Source organism: Tenrec ecaudatus, chromosome 10, assembly GCF_050624435.1.
Source record: "Tenrec ecaudatus isolate mTenEca1 chromosome 10, mTenEca1.hap1, whole genome shotgun sequence".
In the NCBI taxonomy this organism is placed as follows: domain Eukaryota; kingdom Metazoa; phylum Chordata; class Mammalia; order Afrosoricida; family Tenrecidae; genus Tenrec; species Tenrec ecaudatus.
This window is the reverse complement of record NC_134539.1, coordinates 89,757,978-89,778,234: the sequence shown is the minus strand read 5'-3', so window position 1 is coordinate 89,778,234 and position 20,257 is coordinate 89,757,978. Positions and strand designations below refer to the sequence as shown.

General features: G+C 42.1%; 1 protein-coding gene across 1 annotated transcript in view; it reads right to left on the bottom strand.

The window, feature by feature from the left end:
- The window catches only part of SH2D4B (SH2 domain containing 4B), a 50,222-nt gene extending 37,685 nt beyond the window's left edge, over positions 1–12,537 (bottom strand). The window contains exons 1-4 of the mRNA XM_075559576.1: positions 12,473–12,537; positions 12,237–12,295; positions 11,906–12,065; positions 10,490–10,637 (exon numbers count right to left, since the gene is read on the bottom strand). Coding sequence (XP_075415691.1) covers positions 10,490–10,637; positions 11,906–12,065; positions 12,237–12,295; positions 12,473–12,537 — 432 coding nt within the window. The remainder of the gene's footprint in view (positions 1–10,489; positions 10,638–11,905; positions 12,066–12,236; positions 12,296–12,472) is intronic.
- Positions 12,538–20,257: the final 7,720 nt, after the last annotated feature.

Below are 20,257 nucleotides of genomic sequence, written 5' to 3'. Positions count from 1 at the left end.
TTCAAGAATGTCTCCTACAAAAGTATTACTTATGAGAATGTTAAATAAGAAGCTCAGTTGCTAAGTGAACATAAAACTATCAATAATAAAACAAAAATAATGGGAACCATCTCATTCATGATAACAACAAAATATACTAAATCTAAGATTTAATTTAGAAAGAAATATGGAATGCTTAAAGAAAACTAGGAACGTTGCTAAGGTCCCAAAAGAGAAACGCACATTTAAAAACTATTGATAATGTTTGGGATTGGGTCGGCAGTAGCCTCACAGGTATTGGGGGGGGGGGGAGGGCCAAGGGCGCTTAGCGAAGCAGCGGAGCAGCGGGGTGGAAGGACCAAAAGAAAGAACGAAGAAACCTCTGAATCGTGGAAGCGATGCACCGCATTCCTAAACATGATTATTCAATATTGTAAAAGGTTCTTTCTCCAGAATGCAACTTTAACATTGATAAAATTAAAGTTAACATTCCATAATTTGGGGGACAAGAGTGGGGTTGTGAGAACTAGGAGGTGGTAGTGACAAAATGTTTGAATATTTTCCCTTGCAAAAATCAAGAATGAAATTAGTCAAGGATATGTTGTAAATAAAGAGTAATGACAGGAAGAAGGAAAGAAGAGTAATAACAGATTTCTTAACTTAACAAATGTTAACTTTTATTTTAAAGACATTTTCTCAGGAATAATCAATCAAAGTAGAAAATCCATATGAGGTGCAGGGTGCATATAAAAATGAAACTATGAGCACAAGCAAGGCAGCAGGTCCAGAAGAGGGCAGATGATTTAATAAATGATGTTTAAGCAACTGGTTACTTCGAGCTTGTTACATAAACATGCTGTAAAAAATACATGCAATGTAAAAAAAAAATCTCAATACTTGTGAATGCAATCCCATTTGACAACAGGATTTTCTTTATTACATTAAAGTGGCCATATCGGTGCCCAGCTATCAAAAGATATAGCGTCTGGGGTCTTAAAAGTTTGAAGGTAAACAAACGGCCATCTAGCTGAGAAGCAACAAAGCCCACATGGAAGAAGTACACCAGCCTGTGCGATCACGATGTATCGATGGGATCAGGTATCGGGCATCAAGAATACAAAATCATATCACTGTCAATGAGGGGGAGTCAAGAGTGGGGACCCAAAGCCCATCTGTAGGCAGCTGGACATCCCCTTACAGAAGGATCACGGGGAGGAGACAAGCCAGTCAGGGTGCAGTGCAGCAACAATGAAACATACAACTTTCCTCTAGCTCCTAAATGCTTCCTCCCTTCCCACCTCCACTATCATGATCCCAATTCCACCTTACAAATCTGGCTGGACCAGAGGATGTACACTGGAACAGATAGGAATTGGAAACACAGGGAATTCAGGACAAATGATCCCTTCAGGAGCAGTGGTGAGAGTGGCAATACCGGGACGGTGGAGGGAGGGTGGGGTAGAAAGGGGGAACCAATCACAAGGATCTACATATAACCTCCTCCCTGGGGAACGGACAGCAGAGAGGTGGGTGAGGGGAGATGTCGGACAGTGTAAGATATGACAAAATACTAAGTTACAGATTATCAAGGGTTCATGAGGGAGGTGGGAGTAGCGAGGGAGGAGGCAAAATGAGGAGCTGATGCCAGGGACTTACATGGAGAGCAGATGTTTTGAGCGTGATGAAGTTAACAAATGTACAAATGTGCTTTATACAATTGATGTATATATAGATTATGATAAAAGTTGTATGAACCCCCAATAAAATGATTTAAATAAATAAATGAGTGGATAAAGAGGCCATCTCAGTGTAACACCCCACTCTTCAGGACTAAATCCTTTCCCTGTTGCTAGGGCACCTATACCAGAAATACAGGTGGGCGACTTTAACAAACAGATATTATTTCCTCACCATCGTGGGAGTCTTCAGCCAATCACTTTTAAGATATAAGCCAAATTGATTAAGGTCAGAGAAGAAAGCACAGATGCGGGGAGATAGAGGTTCCACCAAAACAAAACTGTTTTGTGTGTGAGAAGGGCATAGGCTGAGGGGGCAGGCAAAGTTTTTAATGTTATGGATTACATTGTGCCCCAAAAGTATGTGTTGTCATTCCTAACCCTATCCTTGTGGAAGGATTCCTTGTTACTCAGGGGATTAAGCGTATGGCTGTGAACAGAAATGCGAGTGGTTCAAACCCCATAGCCCTTCCATAGAAGAAAGATGGGGCAGTCTGTTTCTGTAAAGATTTACAGCCTCGTAATGATGTGTAACATTGGCAAATCTGTTGCACAAAAAGTCATTCAAGTTTTGAAGCTCAAGGATGTCATTTTGAGGACTAAAGGACACCCAAATTGACATATTTTCCATCCCTTTATATGCATATGAAAGTTGAACAATGAATAAGGAAGACCAGAGAAGAAGCTATGCCTTTTAATTATGGTGTTGGGGAAGGATATTAAAAGTACCATGAACTGCCAGAAAACAAACCAAGCTGCTTGGAGGACAGCCAGAATGCTCCTTAGGAAGGAGGATGGCAAAGCTTCATCTCACTTACTGTGGACCTGTTATCAGGAAAAAACCAGTCCCTGAAAAGGACATCATACTTGGCAAAGCCAAGGGTCAGGTAAAAAGAGGAAGAACCCCAATAAGATGAGTTGACCCAGTGGCTGCCACCATGGGCTCAGCTATCACAACAGTTGTGAGGATAGTGCAGGACTGGGCAGCGTTTTCATTCTACTGTGGTTTGGTCCCTATGAGTCAGACTCAAAGACACCAATCAAGTCCTGTGTTGGAGTTGAACTCTGTCCTACAGGGTCGCTATGAACAGGACAGCAGTTGGGTTGAGTTTATAAATGTAGATGTAATCCCATTTGGGATCCGGGTTTTCTTCATTATGTTAAGAAGGTCATATCCATAAAGGATGAACCAACTCCAGTCCCCTTTGAGATATAAACCAAGCTACTTAAGCACAAAGAACCAAGGAGAGATGGGGAAAGATAGATGCCGTACCACGAGAGCTCCATGGAACCGAGAAACCGAAAAGAAGTCAGGAAATTCTCGTAGAACCAGCAGAGAAAGAATGCCCTCCCCCTAGAGCTGGACCTGGAATTTGGAACAAAGTACATTGGAACTCTAATAGACTTGTGGCACGGACCTTTCTAAGTATGGAACAAATAAATCACAAAGACTGAGCTATTGAGCTGATGAACATTTTCATTGTACTTCCTCTTGCAATATAATAAGAAAGTGTGTAGGACCCCCACCTCGAGAAACATATTTGCAGCATATATCATAGTAAAAGACCAATGTCCTCAATATCTAATTATTGTATAAAAAATGTTTCAGCTAACTTAAGGAAGGGTCAATGCTGTGATTGTACAAGTCATAATATAATATGCTATTAGGGTTGATCATCATTTTTATTTTTGCCTTTTTAAGGATTTGTATTTTTAGAATGTTCTAACTATAAAAACAAAAACACATGATTTATATTGCAAAAAAAATATTTCAAACAGGGTAACACAATTTTTTAGGTTACGTATGCTTCTTAGGATCAGCCTCTTACCTTTTCTGGCCAACAAATTCTCTATTCAAGGCCAGAAAATGTGCACATTTCCTCTCTTGGAGTCCTCAGATAAATCTAATTTTATCTAATAAATATGACAAATCCACTACTTTCCTGTCAGTTTGTCATCCTACGGTGGCATGCATTTTTCTTGTGATACTAGAAGTTACGCCACTGGTATTTCAAATACCATCAGAGGCAGCCATGGTGGACAGGTTTCAACTGAGATTCCAGACTGACAGAAGGAAGAGGTGGACCGCTTCTGAAAAATTAGCTACTGAAAGCCTTATGAATAGCAGCTGAACTGTGGCTAATCTCGTCCCAGAAGCTAAGCCTCTCAGTTTGGAAGGCACTAAAGACATGATGGGGCAAGAGCAGCTTCTCAAAGTAGAGTTGGCCATAATGATCTGGGTGAACAAAACTTGCAAGCCTTTCGTGTGCTAGCAAAACCGGGTCTCCATCTACAGAAAAATGAAGTCGAACCCACACCTCAATCCGTACATAAAAACAAATTCAAAATGGATCAAAAAAACTAAATGTAAGCCCAGAGCTCTGAAGCTCATCAACCAGAAAACCAGGACAAATCTAAGGGCCCTCTTGCAAAGCACAGATATACTATCAAATATAACAAAGGAAGTACATACAGTAGAAGATGAAATAGATGAGTGGAGCCTAATAAAAATAAGACACCTATGCTCATCACAAGAGGAAAAAGAGAAACCACAGACAGAAAGGTTTTTTGGCAATGACTCAACAGACTAGAGACAAATCTCTAAAATTGATAGAAAACTGCAACCTCTCAATAAGAAAAAGGTTAATTAGCCAATTAAAATGTGGACAAAGGACATGAACAGACAGTTCACCAAAGAAGACCTCCAAATAGCCAACAAACATAAATAAATGCTCACGATCACTAGCCATCCAGGAGATGGGAGTCAAGACAAGGATAAAACCCATAATTACAGCTAAGTCATATTTTAAAAAAGCAACAAATGCTGGTGTAGAGAGATTGAAGGACTCACATACTGCTGGTTGGACTGTAAATATGTACAATATGTAAGCAATATGTCTCTCCCTTAAACACATGTGAATAGAAATTCCATACAATCCAGCAATACCTCCGCTGGGTATATATCCTTAAAAAATAAGTTATAACACAAACAGATATGCACATACCCATGTTCACTCAACGAAGCACTATTCACAATAGCAAGAAGATGGAAACAACCCAAATGCCCATCAGTAGACGAATGGATAAGGAAGCTACTCCCCCCACTATCATGATCCCAATTCTACCTTAAAAATCTGGCTAGACCAGAGCATGTACACTGTTACAGCTAGGAAGTGGAAACACAGGGAATCCAGGACAGATGATCCCTTCAGGGCCAGTGCCAAGAGTGGCAATACCAGGAGGGTAGAGGGAAGGTGGGGTGGAAAGGGGGAACTGATTACAAGGATATACATATAACCTCCTCCCTGGGGGATGGACAGCAGTAAAGGGGGTGAAGGGAAATGCCAGACAGTGTAAGATATGACAAAATAATGATAATTTGTAAATTATCAAGAGTTCATGAGGGAGGGGGGAGCAGGAAAATGAGGAGCTGATATCAAAGGCTCAAGCAGAAAGCAAATGTTTTGAGAATGATGAGGGCAACACATGTACAAATGTGCTTGACACAATGGATGTATGTATGGATTGTGATAAGAGTTGTATGAGCCCCCAATAAAATAATTTTTAATAGGGGTGAAGACGGTGTAGTATGGAAGAGACCAGACCAAAACCAGGGATGTACATGGTAGACAATGGTGGAGGAGGTGGGGAAAGGAAAACAAAAGGATGAATACAAGGAAGAAAAGGGTAGAGGGGTCATGGGGCATTAATCCACCCAAGGGGAGGGTATGGTTTATATCTCCACAGGGAAGGTGGGACCAGACTTCAACCCAATGTCGCAAGGTGTGAATGCAATATCCCGGCGTGGAGGAGGGAACCGGTGGAGAGGTCTGGGAGGCTGGCCCCAGCACCATAAATTAAGTGGATTCTTGCCCCTCCCCCGAAAAGAATTTGTTCCAAAGGACGACATTGACTCTGCAGCTATGGGAGATGGACATATTTGATCAGAGCACACGGGAGCAGATGAAGGGGCAGGAGGAGAGAGTGGAGCACAGCCTGGCCCACCAGGCCGTGATGATGATGTTCCTGAGTAGAGCAGCCAGTCCACAGAGAGAACAACATGGCTGGCCCTACTATGAGACATGATGCCCCTCAGTGACTAAGGGTGATACAGGGGACAACACCGGAGACACAGTGTGGGAATTGCACCTGACCTGATCCCACCACACCGAGGCATATCACTGGGGGAGTGCAGCAGAACAGCAAGGGAATGGAGTGGCAAGGTCCCCAGGGAATGCTGAAAGTGGACTTTGGGGCCAGGGCGTGGTGCCCCAACAGACTGGACTGGAAAACGCTCCTAAGGGCCAGCAAACGATCCCTGAACTAACTACAAGCTTTTCTCTTGTGAAAAATAATAATAATAATAATAATTTTTAAAAGAGAGAAAAAAACAGCACAAATGGACAAAAACCAGCATCTTGATAAAAGAATAAAATACTGAAGTTGTCTAGGATTTCAACTTACTTGAATCCATAATCCGAGAGCAGACAAGTAATCAGAAGACATATTTCATAGGGCAAATGTGCCACAAAAGACCCCTTAAAGAAAAGGGGGAAAAAAGAACCCTTAAAGTATTCCAGAGCAAAGACGTCACTTTGAGGTCTAAAGCTTGTGATCCAAGGCTTGATGTTTCCAGTCACCTCATGCATTAGTCTGGGTGCTTTAGAGGAACAAATCCACAGATGCTCATGTATAAGAGAGAGTTTTATATAAAGGTTAAGTGCGCATCAAGAAAATATCCCAACCCAGTGCTGCCCAAGCCCACAAGTCCAACATTAACCCATTAACCCATATGTCCAACATCAATCCACAAAGTCCTCCTCCATCTCACAAAACACACTCAATGATGCTGACAGCAGGAGGAAAGCCGAATCAGTGAATATGTAAACATCTCAGCGCTGGCAGGGGTCTCCAAGCAGCTGCTCCAGCACCCAGGGCTGCATCGGGGTAGGTCCATGCTGCTCAGGGAGGTCTTGCAGGAAGTGATCCTTGTCAGCTGAAAAAGGGAATGGCTAAGGCAGCTGCACCCTGGTCTGACCATCACAAAGCAAGAGACCCAAGAACTAGAAAGACGAGGCTCACCGAGTCATTTATCCCTCTGCCCTTCAATTAGCCCCACATGTGTTTATCAGGTAGGTTGGCACAATAAACTAACTACCTCACCTCATGTGTGTTCAAAAGCTGTACAATGAATAAGGAACCCCGGAGAATAACTGATGGATTTTAAATGATGGAATTGGTGAAGAATGTTGCCTATATCGTGGGCTGCCAGAAGAATGAACACATCTTTCTTGGAAGAAGTACAGCCAGAGGGGTCCTTAGAAACATGGATGGTGAGGCTTTGGACACATTATCAAGAGAGGCCGGTCCCTGAAGAAAGACGCCGTGCTTGATAAAGTGGAGTGTCCGAAAAAAGAGGACCCTCAAAGAAACAGATGGCACTGTGGCTGCAACCCTGGGCTCAGATCTAAGGAAGACTGTGTGGATAACACATGAGCAGGCAGCCTTTGTTGTTGGCAACAGCAACAGTATGACAAATCAAAAAGCTAAGGGGCTGAGGCGATCATCAAGTTTCCCAAGACACACAGCATTAAGCAATAGAGCTCCAAATCATCCCAAAAGCCAGCTCTTTCCAAGCCTTGCTTCCTAACTGTTGATTTGAGATGCAGAAAGCCTGAGTTCTACTGAAAAGGGGAACCAGACAAGCATACCCCTTGTCCCCACTCCTATTTAACATCGTACTGGAGGTCCTAGCTAACAAGATAAGACAAAGAAAAGACATCAAAGGTATTCCTCTGGGGAAGGAAGAGGTGAAACTATCATTCACAGATGATATGATTTTATGCATCGAAAATCTCTGGAACTCCACAAGTAGAGTGTTGGAAGCAATAGAGGAATATGGTAGAGTGGCAAGATATATAACAACAAACAGAAGTCTATCAGACTGATATACACATCAGACAAGATCACAGAAGAGGCCATGAAAAGGCAGCACCCTTTACAATAACCAAGCACAAATTGAAATATCCAGGGATATACATGACTAAAAAAAAAAAACCAAAAGATCTGCATGAAGAAAACTATAGAACACTATTATAAGAAACCAAGAGTGACCTCAACAAATGGAAGAATAAACCATGCTCGTGGAATGGAAGACACAATATAGTAAAGATGTCAATTCTGCCCAAGGCACTATATAAGTTTAATACTATCCCGATATAACATCATCCTTCTCCAAAGGATGGAGAAACTGATTACCAACTTCATATGGAGAGGAAAGAAGCCCAGAATTAGCAGAGAACTCCTCAAGAAGAAGGACAAAGTGGGATGGCTTGCTCTACCTGACTTTAGCACATATTATATGACCACAGTTGTCAAAACAGTGTGGTAATGGCATAACGACAGATATTCAGACCAATGGAAAAGAGCTGAAGACCCAAAAATAAACACATCAGCACACAGGCAACTGATCTTTGATAAGGGCCCAAAAATATTAAATGGGAAGCAGATGCCTTCTTCAATAAGTGGTGCTGGAAAGGATGGATGTCTACCTGCAAGCAAGACCCTTGCCTCACTCCATGCACCTAGAATAAACTCCAGGTGGATCACAGACCTTAAGGTAAAACCCCAAACAATTAGGGCCATTAATGAGGGAATTAGGACAAACCTGAGAACCCTGGCACAGGGAATACATAGGCTATCAGAAATAGGGAAGGATACAAATACAGAGGAGGCACAAATTGACAAGTGGGATACACTGAAGATAACTCACCTTTGTACATTGAAAGAATTCACCAGGAGAGTAATAAGAGAGCCCACGGACTGGGAAAACATCTTTAGCAATGACACATCAGACAAAGGCCTTATTACTAAAATCTACAATACCTTGCAAGCTTTCAATAATAAAAAAAACTAATTGCCCACTGAGGAGGTGGGCAAAGGACCTGAACAGAAGTTTCACAGGGACAGAAATCCAAATGGCCAATAAACACATGAGAAAATGTTTCCAAACTATTTATAGCTTTTCATTTTTGTCAGAGGCTTTCTTTTGGTTATTGTTATTTTGTTCTTGCTTTCCTACTGCTGTTGTTATTGTTTTGTTGGTTTTGACTTCTTTGTTATTTTATTTGGCTTTGCTGGTTTTTCACTTATTAATGTATCTGCATGTACATCTAGATAAGACAGGTAGGATAAATAATTCAGAGATGAAAAGAATGGGACCAATGGCTCTGGGGGGTGAAAGGAGGGGGCGTCCAATCCAGGGACAAGGGAACAACAAGTGAACTAAAATCAATGGAAGGAAGGTCGTAGGATGCCTGATGGGGCTCAATCAAGGGCAATTTAGCCACGAGGAATTACTAAACCCGATTGAAACCCGAACATGATGGTGGGACAAGAAGAAAGTAAAAAGAAAATAGAAGAAACAGGAGGCAAAGGACATTTATAGAGGCCTAAATACAGGCATGTACATATGTAAATATATATAATGAGAAGGAAATAGAACTATGTACTCATATCTATATGTTAAGAATTAAGGATGCAGATGGACACTGGGTCTTGACTCAAGTACTCCCTCAATGCAAGAACACTTTGTTCTAATAATCCAGCATTCTGTGATGCTCACCTTCTCGACACAATCGCTGAAGACAAAATGGGTGCATAAGCAAATGTGGTGAAGAAAGCTCATGGTGCCCAGCTTTGATGGGGTCTTAAAGGCTTGAAGATAAACAAGCGGCCACCTAGCTCAGAAGCAACAAAGTACACACGGAAGAAGCAGGCACACTAGCTTGTGTGAGCATGAGGTGTCGATGGGATCAGGTATCAGGCATCTTAGACCCAGAATAAAACCATACCCAAGGTGAATGGGGGGAGGGCATGGAGTGGAGACCCAATGCCCATCTGTAGACAATTGGACATCCCCTCACAAAGGGGTCACAGGGAAGGGCTGAGCCAGTCAGGGTGCAGTATAGAATTGATGCAACACACAACTTTTCTCTAGCTCTTTGGTGCTTCCTTCCCCCACTATCATGACCTCAATTCTACTATACAAATTGGATTAGACCAGAACATGCACACTGCTACAGATAAGAGCCCACAACACAGGGAATTCAGGATAGATAAACCCCTCAGGGCCAAAAAGGAGAGTAGAGATACCAGGAGGATTGGGGGAGGGCGGGGGAGAAAGGGGAAATCTATCACAAGGATCAACCTAGAACCCCCTCTCAGGGGGACAAATAATGGAAAAGTGGGTGAGGAGCAATGGAGGACGATGTAAGATATGGAAAAAAATAATCTATAACTTATTCATGAGGGAGGGAGAGTAGTAAAGGGAGGGGGGTAATGGGAAGCTATCAGGGTCTCAAGTGGGAAGAGAATGCTTTGAAAATGATGATGACGGCATATGTGCAAATGTGCTTGACACATTGGAGGAATGTATGGATTTGGATAAGAGATGTAAGGCCCCCCAATAACAGTATTTTTTTAAGGGAGAAAGCCTGAGTTCTGATGCTGGTTTTGACCCCAATCACTGCTGGATGTGACCCTAGCAAGCCCCTTGTGATGCCAACCCCCAGTTCCCTCCTCTGTACAATGAGGAGTGGACTGGCTTCAGTGGTGTGTCTGTCACCTCCCATCCTGCTCACAGGCGCCAGAGTTCATTTCTCATGAAAGGGCCTCTCAAGGAGGCCTCTGTGTTGACCTATATGCACAACTAGAGGTCAGCCTCAGTGATCGTGAGAGCCAGAGCAGGAAGGCAGCTGTACTCAGGGTCCCACCTTGAACTCTTCATGAATCCGCTCCTCCAGGACTTTGGCAGCCTTGCGGTCCTCCATCTCCACTTTCCACTTCTCAGCCAAGATGCGGGCTTTCTCATTGGCTAGTGCCTCTCGGAACTTCTTAGTGATCTCTGCCTCCTTCAGTCTCCTGCCAAGAGTGCAACCGCAGATGCATCAAGTTCGTGTGAACAGCTGAAGGACCGGGTGCACAGAGCTGCACATCAAAACCATGAGCAGGGTTTTTCTGGACTGTCAAGACAGCCAATATCTAAGGTCAGCAAAACAACGTTGGCAAAGGTCTGGAGAAACGGATGACACTCGTGTATAGGAGTGCCAGTTAGCATAATAAGTCTTGAAGTTAGGAAAACAAGATCCAGGAATTCCACTTTTTGCTCATTTCAATGACATATATAAAAAGATTTTCAGAGGATGTTTGTAATAGGAAAATAGTCAACAACCCAAGCATTCAGTAATAGTTTATGGAAAGTAAGTTTATTGTGTAACGGGGCACTACATTGTAGTCCTAAATAATACTATGGATCTAAATGAATCAATTGGTTAAGGTGTGATTAAAGCAGGTAACAAAACATGTGTCCTCTAAGTGTTCTCTGTGGTTTCTGGAAGGTTGCTGGTGGTGTAGTGGTTTCAAAATGGGCAGCTAACCACAGGAGGAAGACCGGGCTTTCTCCTCCCATCAAGTGTTACAGTCTGCAAACCCACAGGGACAGCTCTGCCCTATTCTGTAGGATCGTCAAGAGTTGGAATCGCCTTGATGACAGTGAGAATGTGTGTGTGTGTGTGTGTGTGTGTGTGTGTGTGTGTGGTTTTCTTGGGGGGGAGGTGTTCACCTGTTATCCTTCTATAGGTTACAGTATTGTTAACATGTATAATAATTTTAATGAAAACACTCATTAAAAATGGAGAAGAAAATGTTGAAGCCAACTGTAAATGGATTTTCAAGTTTAGTTTAAAAAAAGAATGAAAAATTAAGGTGTGTATGAAAAAGATCGGAATCCAAACTTCATTAAAAAGTCAGCTGTCCATCTTGTCTGCAAAATGGGAGTGGCAGAGAGGAGCAGGTAGATAAGAGTGAATTCAAGCTACTGTAACATATCGTACATGTGTGGGAACCGCTCAGGAAGGGGGAAGGCATGTCAGTGTCATCTAGATAAATCAAAACAGCTGTGAGAGGGCTATGCCCACCATAGAAATGTGAATGATCGGGCCCCAGGAGCCGAGATTTGAACCCACAAAGTCTACCTGATACAAGGCTGTGATGCTTTCCTCAGAGCTCAAAATAGGCCACTACCTCCTCGGCACATCCTCTCTCCTACCCACAAGTTTAGGAGGCCCTCATCCCAGAGCTCTGGGTTCAGTCCCCACCCAGCACACCCACTACCCGTCCGACCCTCTCACCAGAGCTCCTCGGCTTCCCTCTGGGCCTGTAGCCTTGCCCGCTCAGTGATCAGCTCCTCGGAGATTTCCTCGTACGGCTTGTCACCAGGACCTTCTCCCATGATCCAGACCCAGACTTCGCCATCTGCCCCGAGGAGCCACCGGATGTGCTTGTCACTCACTGACTCAGAAAAAACAGAGGGGAGAGGTGGGGGAGGAATAAGAAATAGGTCTGATTTTTCATTAGCAAGGACTGGCCTAAGGTACACAATCAACTCATTCCTCTACAGAATGATTTTCCCTCAAAAAGAATTCCAGAGATATCAGCCTGAGAGCTAGGCCGCAATCCCACCTGCTCCCACCCTCTCTAAAACCAGATATGTGGGACCCAGCGAGCTCTGCTGAGACCTTCTGCAGAGAGAACAGCGGCCAGAGCCCCACACTCCCTGAACGGAGTGGGGCTCACTCCCAGGCGAAGGCAGTCACAAGTTGTGTGCCTACTCCGAACCCTCACCCTCAGGAGTTACCCACCGGAGCTGCCAGACCTGGCCACCTGGAACCCAGTGTCTCCTTTTACCCCACCCTCACCTGACAGTGAGATCCGGAAATACACTGAGGTTAACGAAGCCACTGAAGTTTTCCAGTGTGCCCATCACAACCGCTCCCATCAATGAATGCTTTGAAGTGAATTGTGCACCCCCAAATAAGTATTGCAAACCGAACCCCTGTAGCTATGGCCTTATTTGGAGCTAACATTTTCTTTACTATGAGGGATCTTTGGTTGAACTGTTGGATAAACCTTGGATTGGTACCAGTAAGTTCAACAGTTCAAACCCAGCAGCCACTCCTCAGGAGAATAATGAGGCCACCAGCTCCCATAAAGATTTACAGCCTCCTATCCAGTCATCTGGTGGGCATATAAAGACTTTGGCTAGAAGAAACCTGCTAAGTTTCTATGTGGTGTAGATTCATTACACCACAGTCTTAAATTCTCTATGTCCTTACTGAGCCTCTTTGTCAGATGTTCTGTCAAAAATTGAAAGGGGTATATTGAAAACCAAAAGAAAACCTTACTGCCACCACGTCAATTCTGGCTCATGGTGACCATATAAAACAGAGTAGAACTGCGCCCTGTGAGTTTCCGAGACTGTAAATCTTTACAAAGGCACTAGGCCTCCTCTTTCGCCCATGGAAAAGCTGGTGGGGTTGAACCCCCAACCACGTGGGTAGCAGACCGCTACATAGCCCACTACACCATCAGAGCTCCTTGATGTCCCCACATATTATTTTAGTCATTTGTTTACTTCTTCCATGTAGGCCAGTATTTGTTTAATATATTTTGGAGTACTTGGGTACAAGGAAATCTGGTGGCATAGTGAGTAACATGCTGAGCTGCTAACCATTAAGATCAGTGGTTCACACCCATCAGTCACTGAGGGAGAAAAATGAAGCTGTCAACTCCTGGAAAGATCTGAAGTCTCAGAAACCCAAAGAGGCAATTCAACTCTGTCCTCTGGGGTTGCTCTGAGTTGGTATTGGCTGAAGGGCACTAAGTTTGATTTGGATGTTAGGTGCATATGTATTTATAATTGTTATATCCTTTTGATAGATTCACCATTTCCTTAATATGTACAGGCATCATGAGTGAGTTCCATTCCTAAGTCTATCTTTAAGTTGAAATTTTTTGGGAACACTTTTATTTCAGTCATTTTGCTGGGGGCTCTCACAACTCCCATCACAATCCACATACCCATGCACTGTGCGAAGCACACCCGTACATTCGTTGTCATCATCATTCTCAAGAGATTTGCTTTTTTAAAAAATTTAATCATTTATTATGGGCTCATACAACTCCTACCACACATACATCAACTGTGCAAACCACACTTGTACATTCATTGCCCTCATCATTCTTCAAACATCCGCTCTCCACCCAAGTCCCCGGCGTCAGCTCATTTTCCCCTCCCCCCTCTCTCATGAACCCTTGATAATTTACAAATTATTACTTTGTCATATCTTTCACTGTCCGACATCTCCCTTCACCCACTTTTCTGTTGTCTGTCCCCCAGGGAGAAGGCTATATGTAGTTCCTTGTAATTGGTTCCCCCTTTCCAACCTACCCTCCCTCCACTCTCCCAGTATAGCCACTCTCAGCACTGGTCCTGAAGGGATCATCTGCCCTGGATTCCCTGTGTTTCCAGTTCCTATCTATACCAGTGGACATCTCTTTAAGTTTAATTTATACATAAATAAAAAGTTCAATATGGTTTGTATCTAATATCAGTAGTCAAACGTTTGTCGTATTATATAGTATATATCTTTCTCTGCATAAAACACTTAAAGAAATGCTTCCACATACACTAAGATACCTTAACAGTACAATGATATTTGGATGTGTGTCACAAGTAACATCTATTTATTATTGTGAACTACTGGATGTACCTTGAGCTTTTCATAGAATAGATTTTACAGAAGCTGGGTTGTAACTGAGAGTTGTGCGTAACGTGAATGTCCATAATCCAGGGACTCGTTCTTTATCGCTTATTCTCCATATCTCCATATAGCAGATATTTATTTAAAATCCATGTAATCATTTTTTAACATTTTATTAGGGGCTCATCCGACTCTTATCACAATGCATACATATACATACATCAACTGTATAAAGCACATCTGTACATTCTTTGCTCTAATCATTTTCAAAGCATTTGCTCTCCACTTAAGCCCTTTGCATCAAGTCCTCTTTTTCCCCCTTCCTCCCTGCTCCCCGCTCCCTCATGAGCCCTTTATAATTTATAAATTATTATTTTGTCATATTTTGCCTTATCCGGCATCTCCCATCACCCCCTTTTCTGTTGTCCGTCCCCCAGGGAGGAGGTCACATGTAGATCTTTGTAATCGGTTCCCCCTTTCCAACCCACTCAGCCTCTACTCTCTCAGCATCGCCCCTCACACCCCTGGTCCTGAAGGTATCATCCACCCTGGATTCCCTGTGCCTTCAGCCCCCATATGCACCAGTGTACAACCTCTGCCCTATCCAGGCTTGCAAGGTATCATGGTAGTGGGAGAACTGGAGGAAAGCTGTATTCTTCATCGGTGCTACATCACACCCTGACTGACTCATCTCCTCCCCTACACCCCTCTGTGCGGGGATCTCCAGTGGCTGATAAATGGGCTTTGGGCCTCCGCTCTGCACTCCCTTCATTCACTTCCATCTTACCTTACGTCCATATGTCCACCCCTGCTTTTCTTGGTTACTAATTGCATGAAATAGTCTTTCCCAGCCTTTCTCTTTCAGTCTGCTGGTATCTGCTGATCTATGGTGTCTTCTATAGACAGCATAAGGAAGGATCATGGATTGTTTTGTTTTGTGTTTTTATTCATTCTATCACTCTCTCCCTTTATAATTGAGAGCTTAAACCATTTATATTTAAGGTAATAGCTGAAAAAATCAAGAATCTACTTCATTTTGCTAATTATTTTAGTGTATCCTGTACTATGAAACTACAGTGCTTTTCCGGGCCTGGTAAATTTTCCACCTCTGACAGGTAAGCATTTTTCTATTGCTCTCCAGTAACGGAAAATATTCTGAGTTCTCCTTTTCTGAGGAGGTTCCATCCTCCATGGGCGCTAGCTTTCACAGGTCTGTCTGTGTGTCTCATTAGTCCCATACTTCTGTCATCTGTTGTTGCTGAGTCGTTTTTATTTCTTCTTCCCTTCTATATATTGTACTGAGTACTTTCTCAGTGCTTACTCCAAAGGGTAGATTGAATAATTTACAATTACAGCAACTTATTTCAGCTTGATGCCAAGATTTAACATACAAATAACTAGCATGCAACATGAACGTGCTCAAAGTCTCTTCATTTTGACCTCCTCCCTGCCCTGTATCTGTCGTTGAATCTCATGTCACATCATTTTACATCCTAGATGCCATGTTGCACTTGCATTTATTTTTTATGCACTTGGTATTGTCTTGCTTGTGGAGCATAAGTACTAGGTTTACTTCCCAAAATGCTTTCTAATTAGTCCTTATATCTGCCTTGCCATCGCCTTTATAAGTGACCTCTCTCTTCACCGCTCCCCCCCTCTCTGTCTGTACCTCCATGGCCTGTGCAGATTCAAGTATTTAATGCTATTTCCTTGACATCTGAAAAACTCACGTAAGGAATACTTGAAAAACTGGTAGTGTAGGAGCAAATTCCCACAGCTTCTGTTTATTTGGGAATGGCTTGATGTCCACCTCATGTTTGAAAGACAACTTCAGTGAGTAGAGAGTAATTTTTTGGCAATCGTTTTCCTTCAATACTTTATATATGTGCCTCTCATGTCTTCTGGCAACCAGGTGTCTGAAGAGAAATCCACACTAATTCTTAGGAAGGATTCTTGATATGTTTGACTGGACTTTTCCCCTGTGTTTCTTTCAGAATTCTCTCCTTGTCGCTGGTCTTCAAGAACTGTGCTGCAATATGCATGGGTGTCACATCTAGTTTGCATTCCTCCGACCTGGAATTCATCTAGCTTCTTGGATTTTCAGGCTCGGTCCCTTTTTTAGTTCTGGAAAATTATCATTATCTCTTGGAAAACTCCTACTATATATTTTTACTAGTCCATTTGTGTTAGTCCAGGTTGACTAGAGAAACAAATCCAGGGACACTTGTATATGAGAGATTAACCCCCCCAAAAAATGGAATTATTTCTTTTCAAATGCTATGGTTTTAAACTTTTTTTAAAAACAACCTTATCACCTTCAAAGTACTCTCCATTACACTCAATACATCAAATCTGCAGCTCCATTCTTGGAAACATTTTTCAAACTCATCTGTTTGGACAGCTGACAGCACCTCCCTCATTCTTTTCTTCACCTCTTCTACGTCATCATGTTGTTGTCCTTTCACATCCCTCTTCATTCGTAGAAACAAAAAGCAGTGGCCCGGAGCCAGATGTGCGTGGGGCAAGAAGGGCATGCTGTTTTTTGCCAAAAACTGGCACACTGAGATGGCTACGTGAGCAGGTGCCTTGTCATGGTAGCAAAACCAGTCCCCCGTCTGCCGCAAATCAGGCCTTTTTTGGTTGCACACTGTACTGCAATCTTTTAAGAACCTCTAAATAGAAAATTCCAAATTCACTATCCCCCTCACATAAAAAAACACAAATGAGCATCAGTTTTTTGGGTACCCCAAAAAAATGTAAGAGAGAACTTTCGTGTATGTGTAAGAGAGAGCTCTATATAAAAGAGTAATTTTAAATTAGGAAAACATTCCAGCCCAGGTCAAATCAAGTCCATAAGTCCGATACTACCCCATATATCAGATACCAGTCTATAAATTCCTCTTCAGACTCATGCAACACATGCAATGATGCAGAATGCAGGAAGATCGCAGGTTGTTGGGTGGGAAGTCTTGTGGATCAAGTGGTGGTGGAGTAGCTCAAGGTCTCTGACTGCCATCAGTGTGGCTCCATGTGGTTTGTCAACAGGAAGGTGAAGCACAGAGAGGGTGGCCCACCTCCAGGGAGAAAGATAGTAAGTTCCCAGAATCCTCGTGAGAAGGCCACGCTCACCAGAAGACATCATCAGTCTGTGATTTGATTGACAAGCTAGATTCCACCCCTTCACTATTAACATCCTCAAATTGGCAGGAGGTTTATGTAACTATCACACTATTGTTCTGGAATTCCAATAATCCTGATGTTGCATTTCTAATTTAGTTCACCTCCCAAACATCAGCCTGCATTAATGAGTTTCTATTTATGTAATAGGAACTTTGACTATTATTGGTTATGGTTATATAACATGATTAATTAAACTGATATAACTAAAATTTATCCATGCAAAATGTTGAATTGGCTTAAAAAAGATACCAACCTGATAATCTACAGAAATTTCAGAGTTTATCATTGATAAATGGTGGCATAAAGATCCCTGGATATAGGAGACCATTGTTATTTATTCACTATATTAAAAACAATCAAGAAATAGAGAAACTCAGGTTTAATTATGATTGGTAAAAACAGGGAGATAATCACCACAAAAATTATGAACTATCAAATTTAATTATGAGGAAAAGTAAATAAAATTCTTATCAATTCTATAAATACAAGAACATTAATTTATACAAAATCAATGGAGCTATTGCCAGCAGGTTTGTCAGTTATAGACCCAACTTCCAGCCCAGCCTCTTTTCCTCCCTGACCACAGAGCCCCAATATTTCTGGGAGCAATAGAGATCCTTCAGGTTGATGAAAATCACGTTTGAATTGAATTATGTCTACATTAAATATGTGTCAACTTGGCCTCTGATTCTCCATATCATGTGGTTACCTTTCATGTGGTGACCTGATGTAACTGTTCTCTGTGCTGCAAATCCTAACCTCTGCGATGATGAGGAGGCAGGATTCCAGGCGGATATGTTAATGATGCAGGATATAATCGATTGGATTAGATTGCATCTTGAGTCGATCTCTTTTGAGATACAAAATAGATTCAATAGGTGAGCACAGATCAGAGGGACCTGGCTGCACCCAGAGAGAAGAGCAGGAGCACAGGACCAGGGTTCACACCTTGAGAGCCTCCAAGATCAAGGGGGAGATTAGGCCAATGCGCACAGCTCTTCCGAGGAAGCCAGCCGAGGACCAGCCCTCAGAACCGTCAGAGAGGGAAAGCCTTCCCTTTGAGCTGACACCCTAAATTCATACCTCGAACACCCCACAATGTATAAGAATCCGCTTCAGTTTGCTAACTGTGGAGTTTCTTTTAGAGCAGCACTGGGTAACTAAGACAGCATGTTTCTCCCAGCCTCAAAGGACAGATAATAATTGTCCAAACCCATCCTGTAATATGATTCTCTCTGGCAAGATTATTTGTCTCCGAGTAGCAAGAGATCTGCATTTCGTATAAAGCAGGTGGGCAGAGGGCCCAATGGAAAGATTTTCATCAATAAAAAGGCAATCTCCTTGGGGGCAAGGGCTCCAATGTCTGCTCTTTTCCCTTCTCTTCTGCTAGTGAGCTGCCCAGAGTTGCAACCACGATGATCTACAGCGATGGATGAAGGAACAAAGAGACAAAGACTGAGTCCTTGATCCCAATGAGCCACTAACCAACGCCACTTCTGTATTCGACTTCCAATTTCTTGTCACTTAAGAAAAATAAGGCACATCAAAGAAATTTTTTTATTATTAAGTAAAATATAATAACACAAATAAGTGAAGGTTATTAATTAAGCTATTATTAGTTATATATTCTACTACTCTCAGTAAGGACATCTTTAAGTGTTACAGAACATAAATGCAAACTAAAATAGAAGCAATAAATTCTAAATATATTTGTGAATTTAATAAATGAGAACAGAATGGATACTCTGAAACTAAAAAATAAAAAATAATAACCTGTATGTCAGATTTGATTTAAAAATAACTTCTAGCTCTGCATTATTGAAGGAAAATACAAATAATCTTTTTGAATATTGGGGGCTGGGTGGGGGAGAGACTAAGCAACGGTAGACCATGCAACGACAACCAGGAAGAACACAGAAGCAGTAACGTCAGACAAGGAAAAACTCAAGGACAAACATGTTAAACAACACAAAGAATAGCAGTATTATGTGATAATAAAAGATACGAACCACAAAGAAGATATATAGCACTCATAAAACGGTGTACAACAAACAGCATAGGAGCCAACCGCATAAAATAACAACTCCCAATAATATTAAGAGATGAAAATACATATAAACATATAGTGGAGGATTTTACTACAGTTATTTCAGAATTTAATGGATCAAATAGATTTTTAAAGAACAAATATAGCGGGTTTGAATAATATAACCAGCAAATTTCATTTAACAATCACAAAATTCTGTTTCCTAAAACTGAGAATATACTTTCTTTATTCTGATCTTGGAATTACAGTGTGGAAGTAGGGATAGGAATTATTTCTTAATAAGAATTCAAGATTTAAAAATCAATGAGGAAAAATAGTCTCAAAATAGCTTACTGGCTCTATAGCCTAGAAAATGACTCCTAAATATCACCTGTATCTTCAGGGAAATAATAATTGGAAATACACAGTATATGGGTAGAGGGAGCATGTAGCAAAATGTAGAGCACAGCTTTAAAAATTTGGAGCTTAGAAAAAAAGTATTGTCTCAACATTTGCCTTTTTAAGGCACAGGTCTGTGCTTCTCTCCTTCCAACACACAGATACACAATAACAAGACAAAACGTGAGCTCTCTTCATGGAGCTGATACTACACAGAAATGTGACCGGGGGGCGGGGGCAGAGTGAAGCCTCACACCAGCCGGACCCCCAGCTGGATCCCTGTGCAGATATATATATATACGCATATGCATATATTAACCATTTTATCGGGGGCT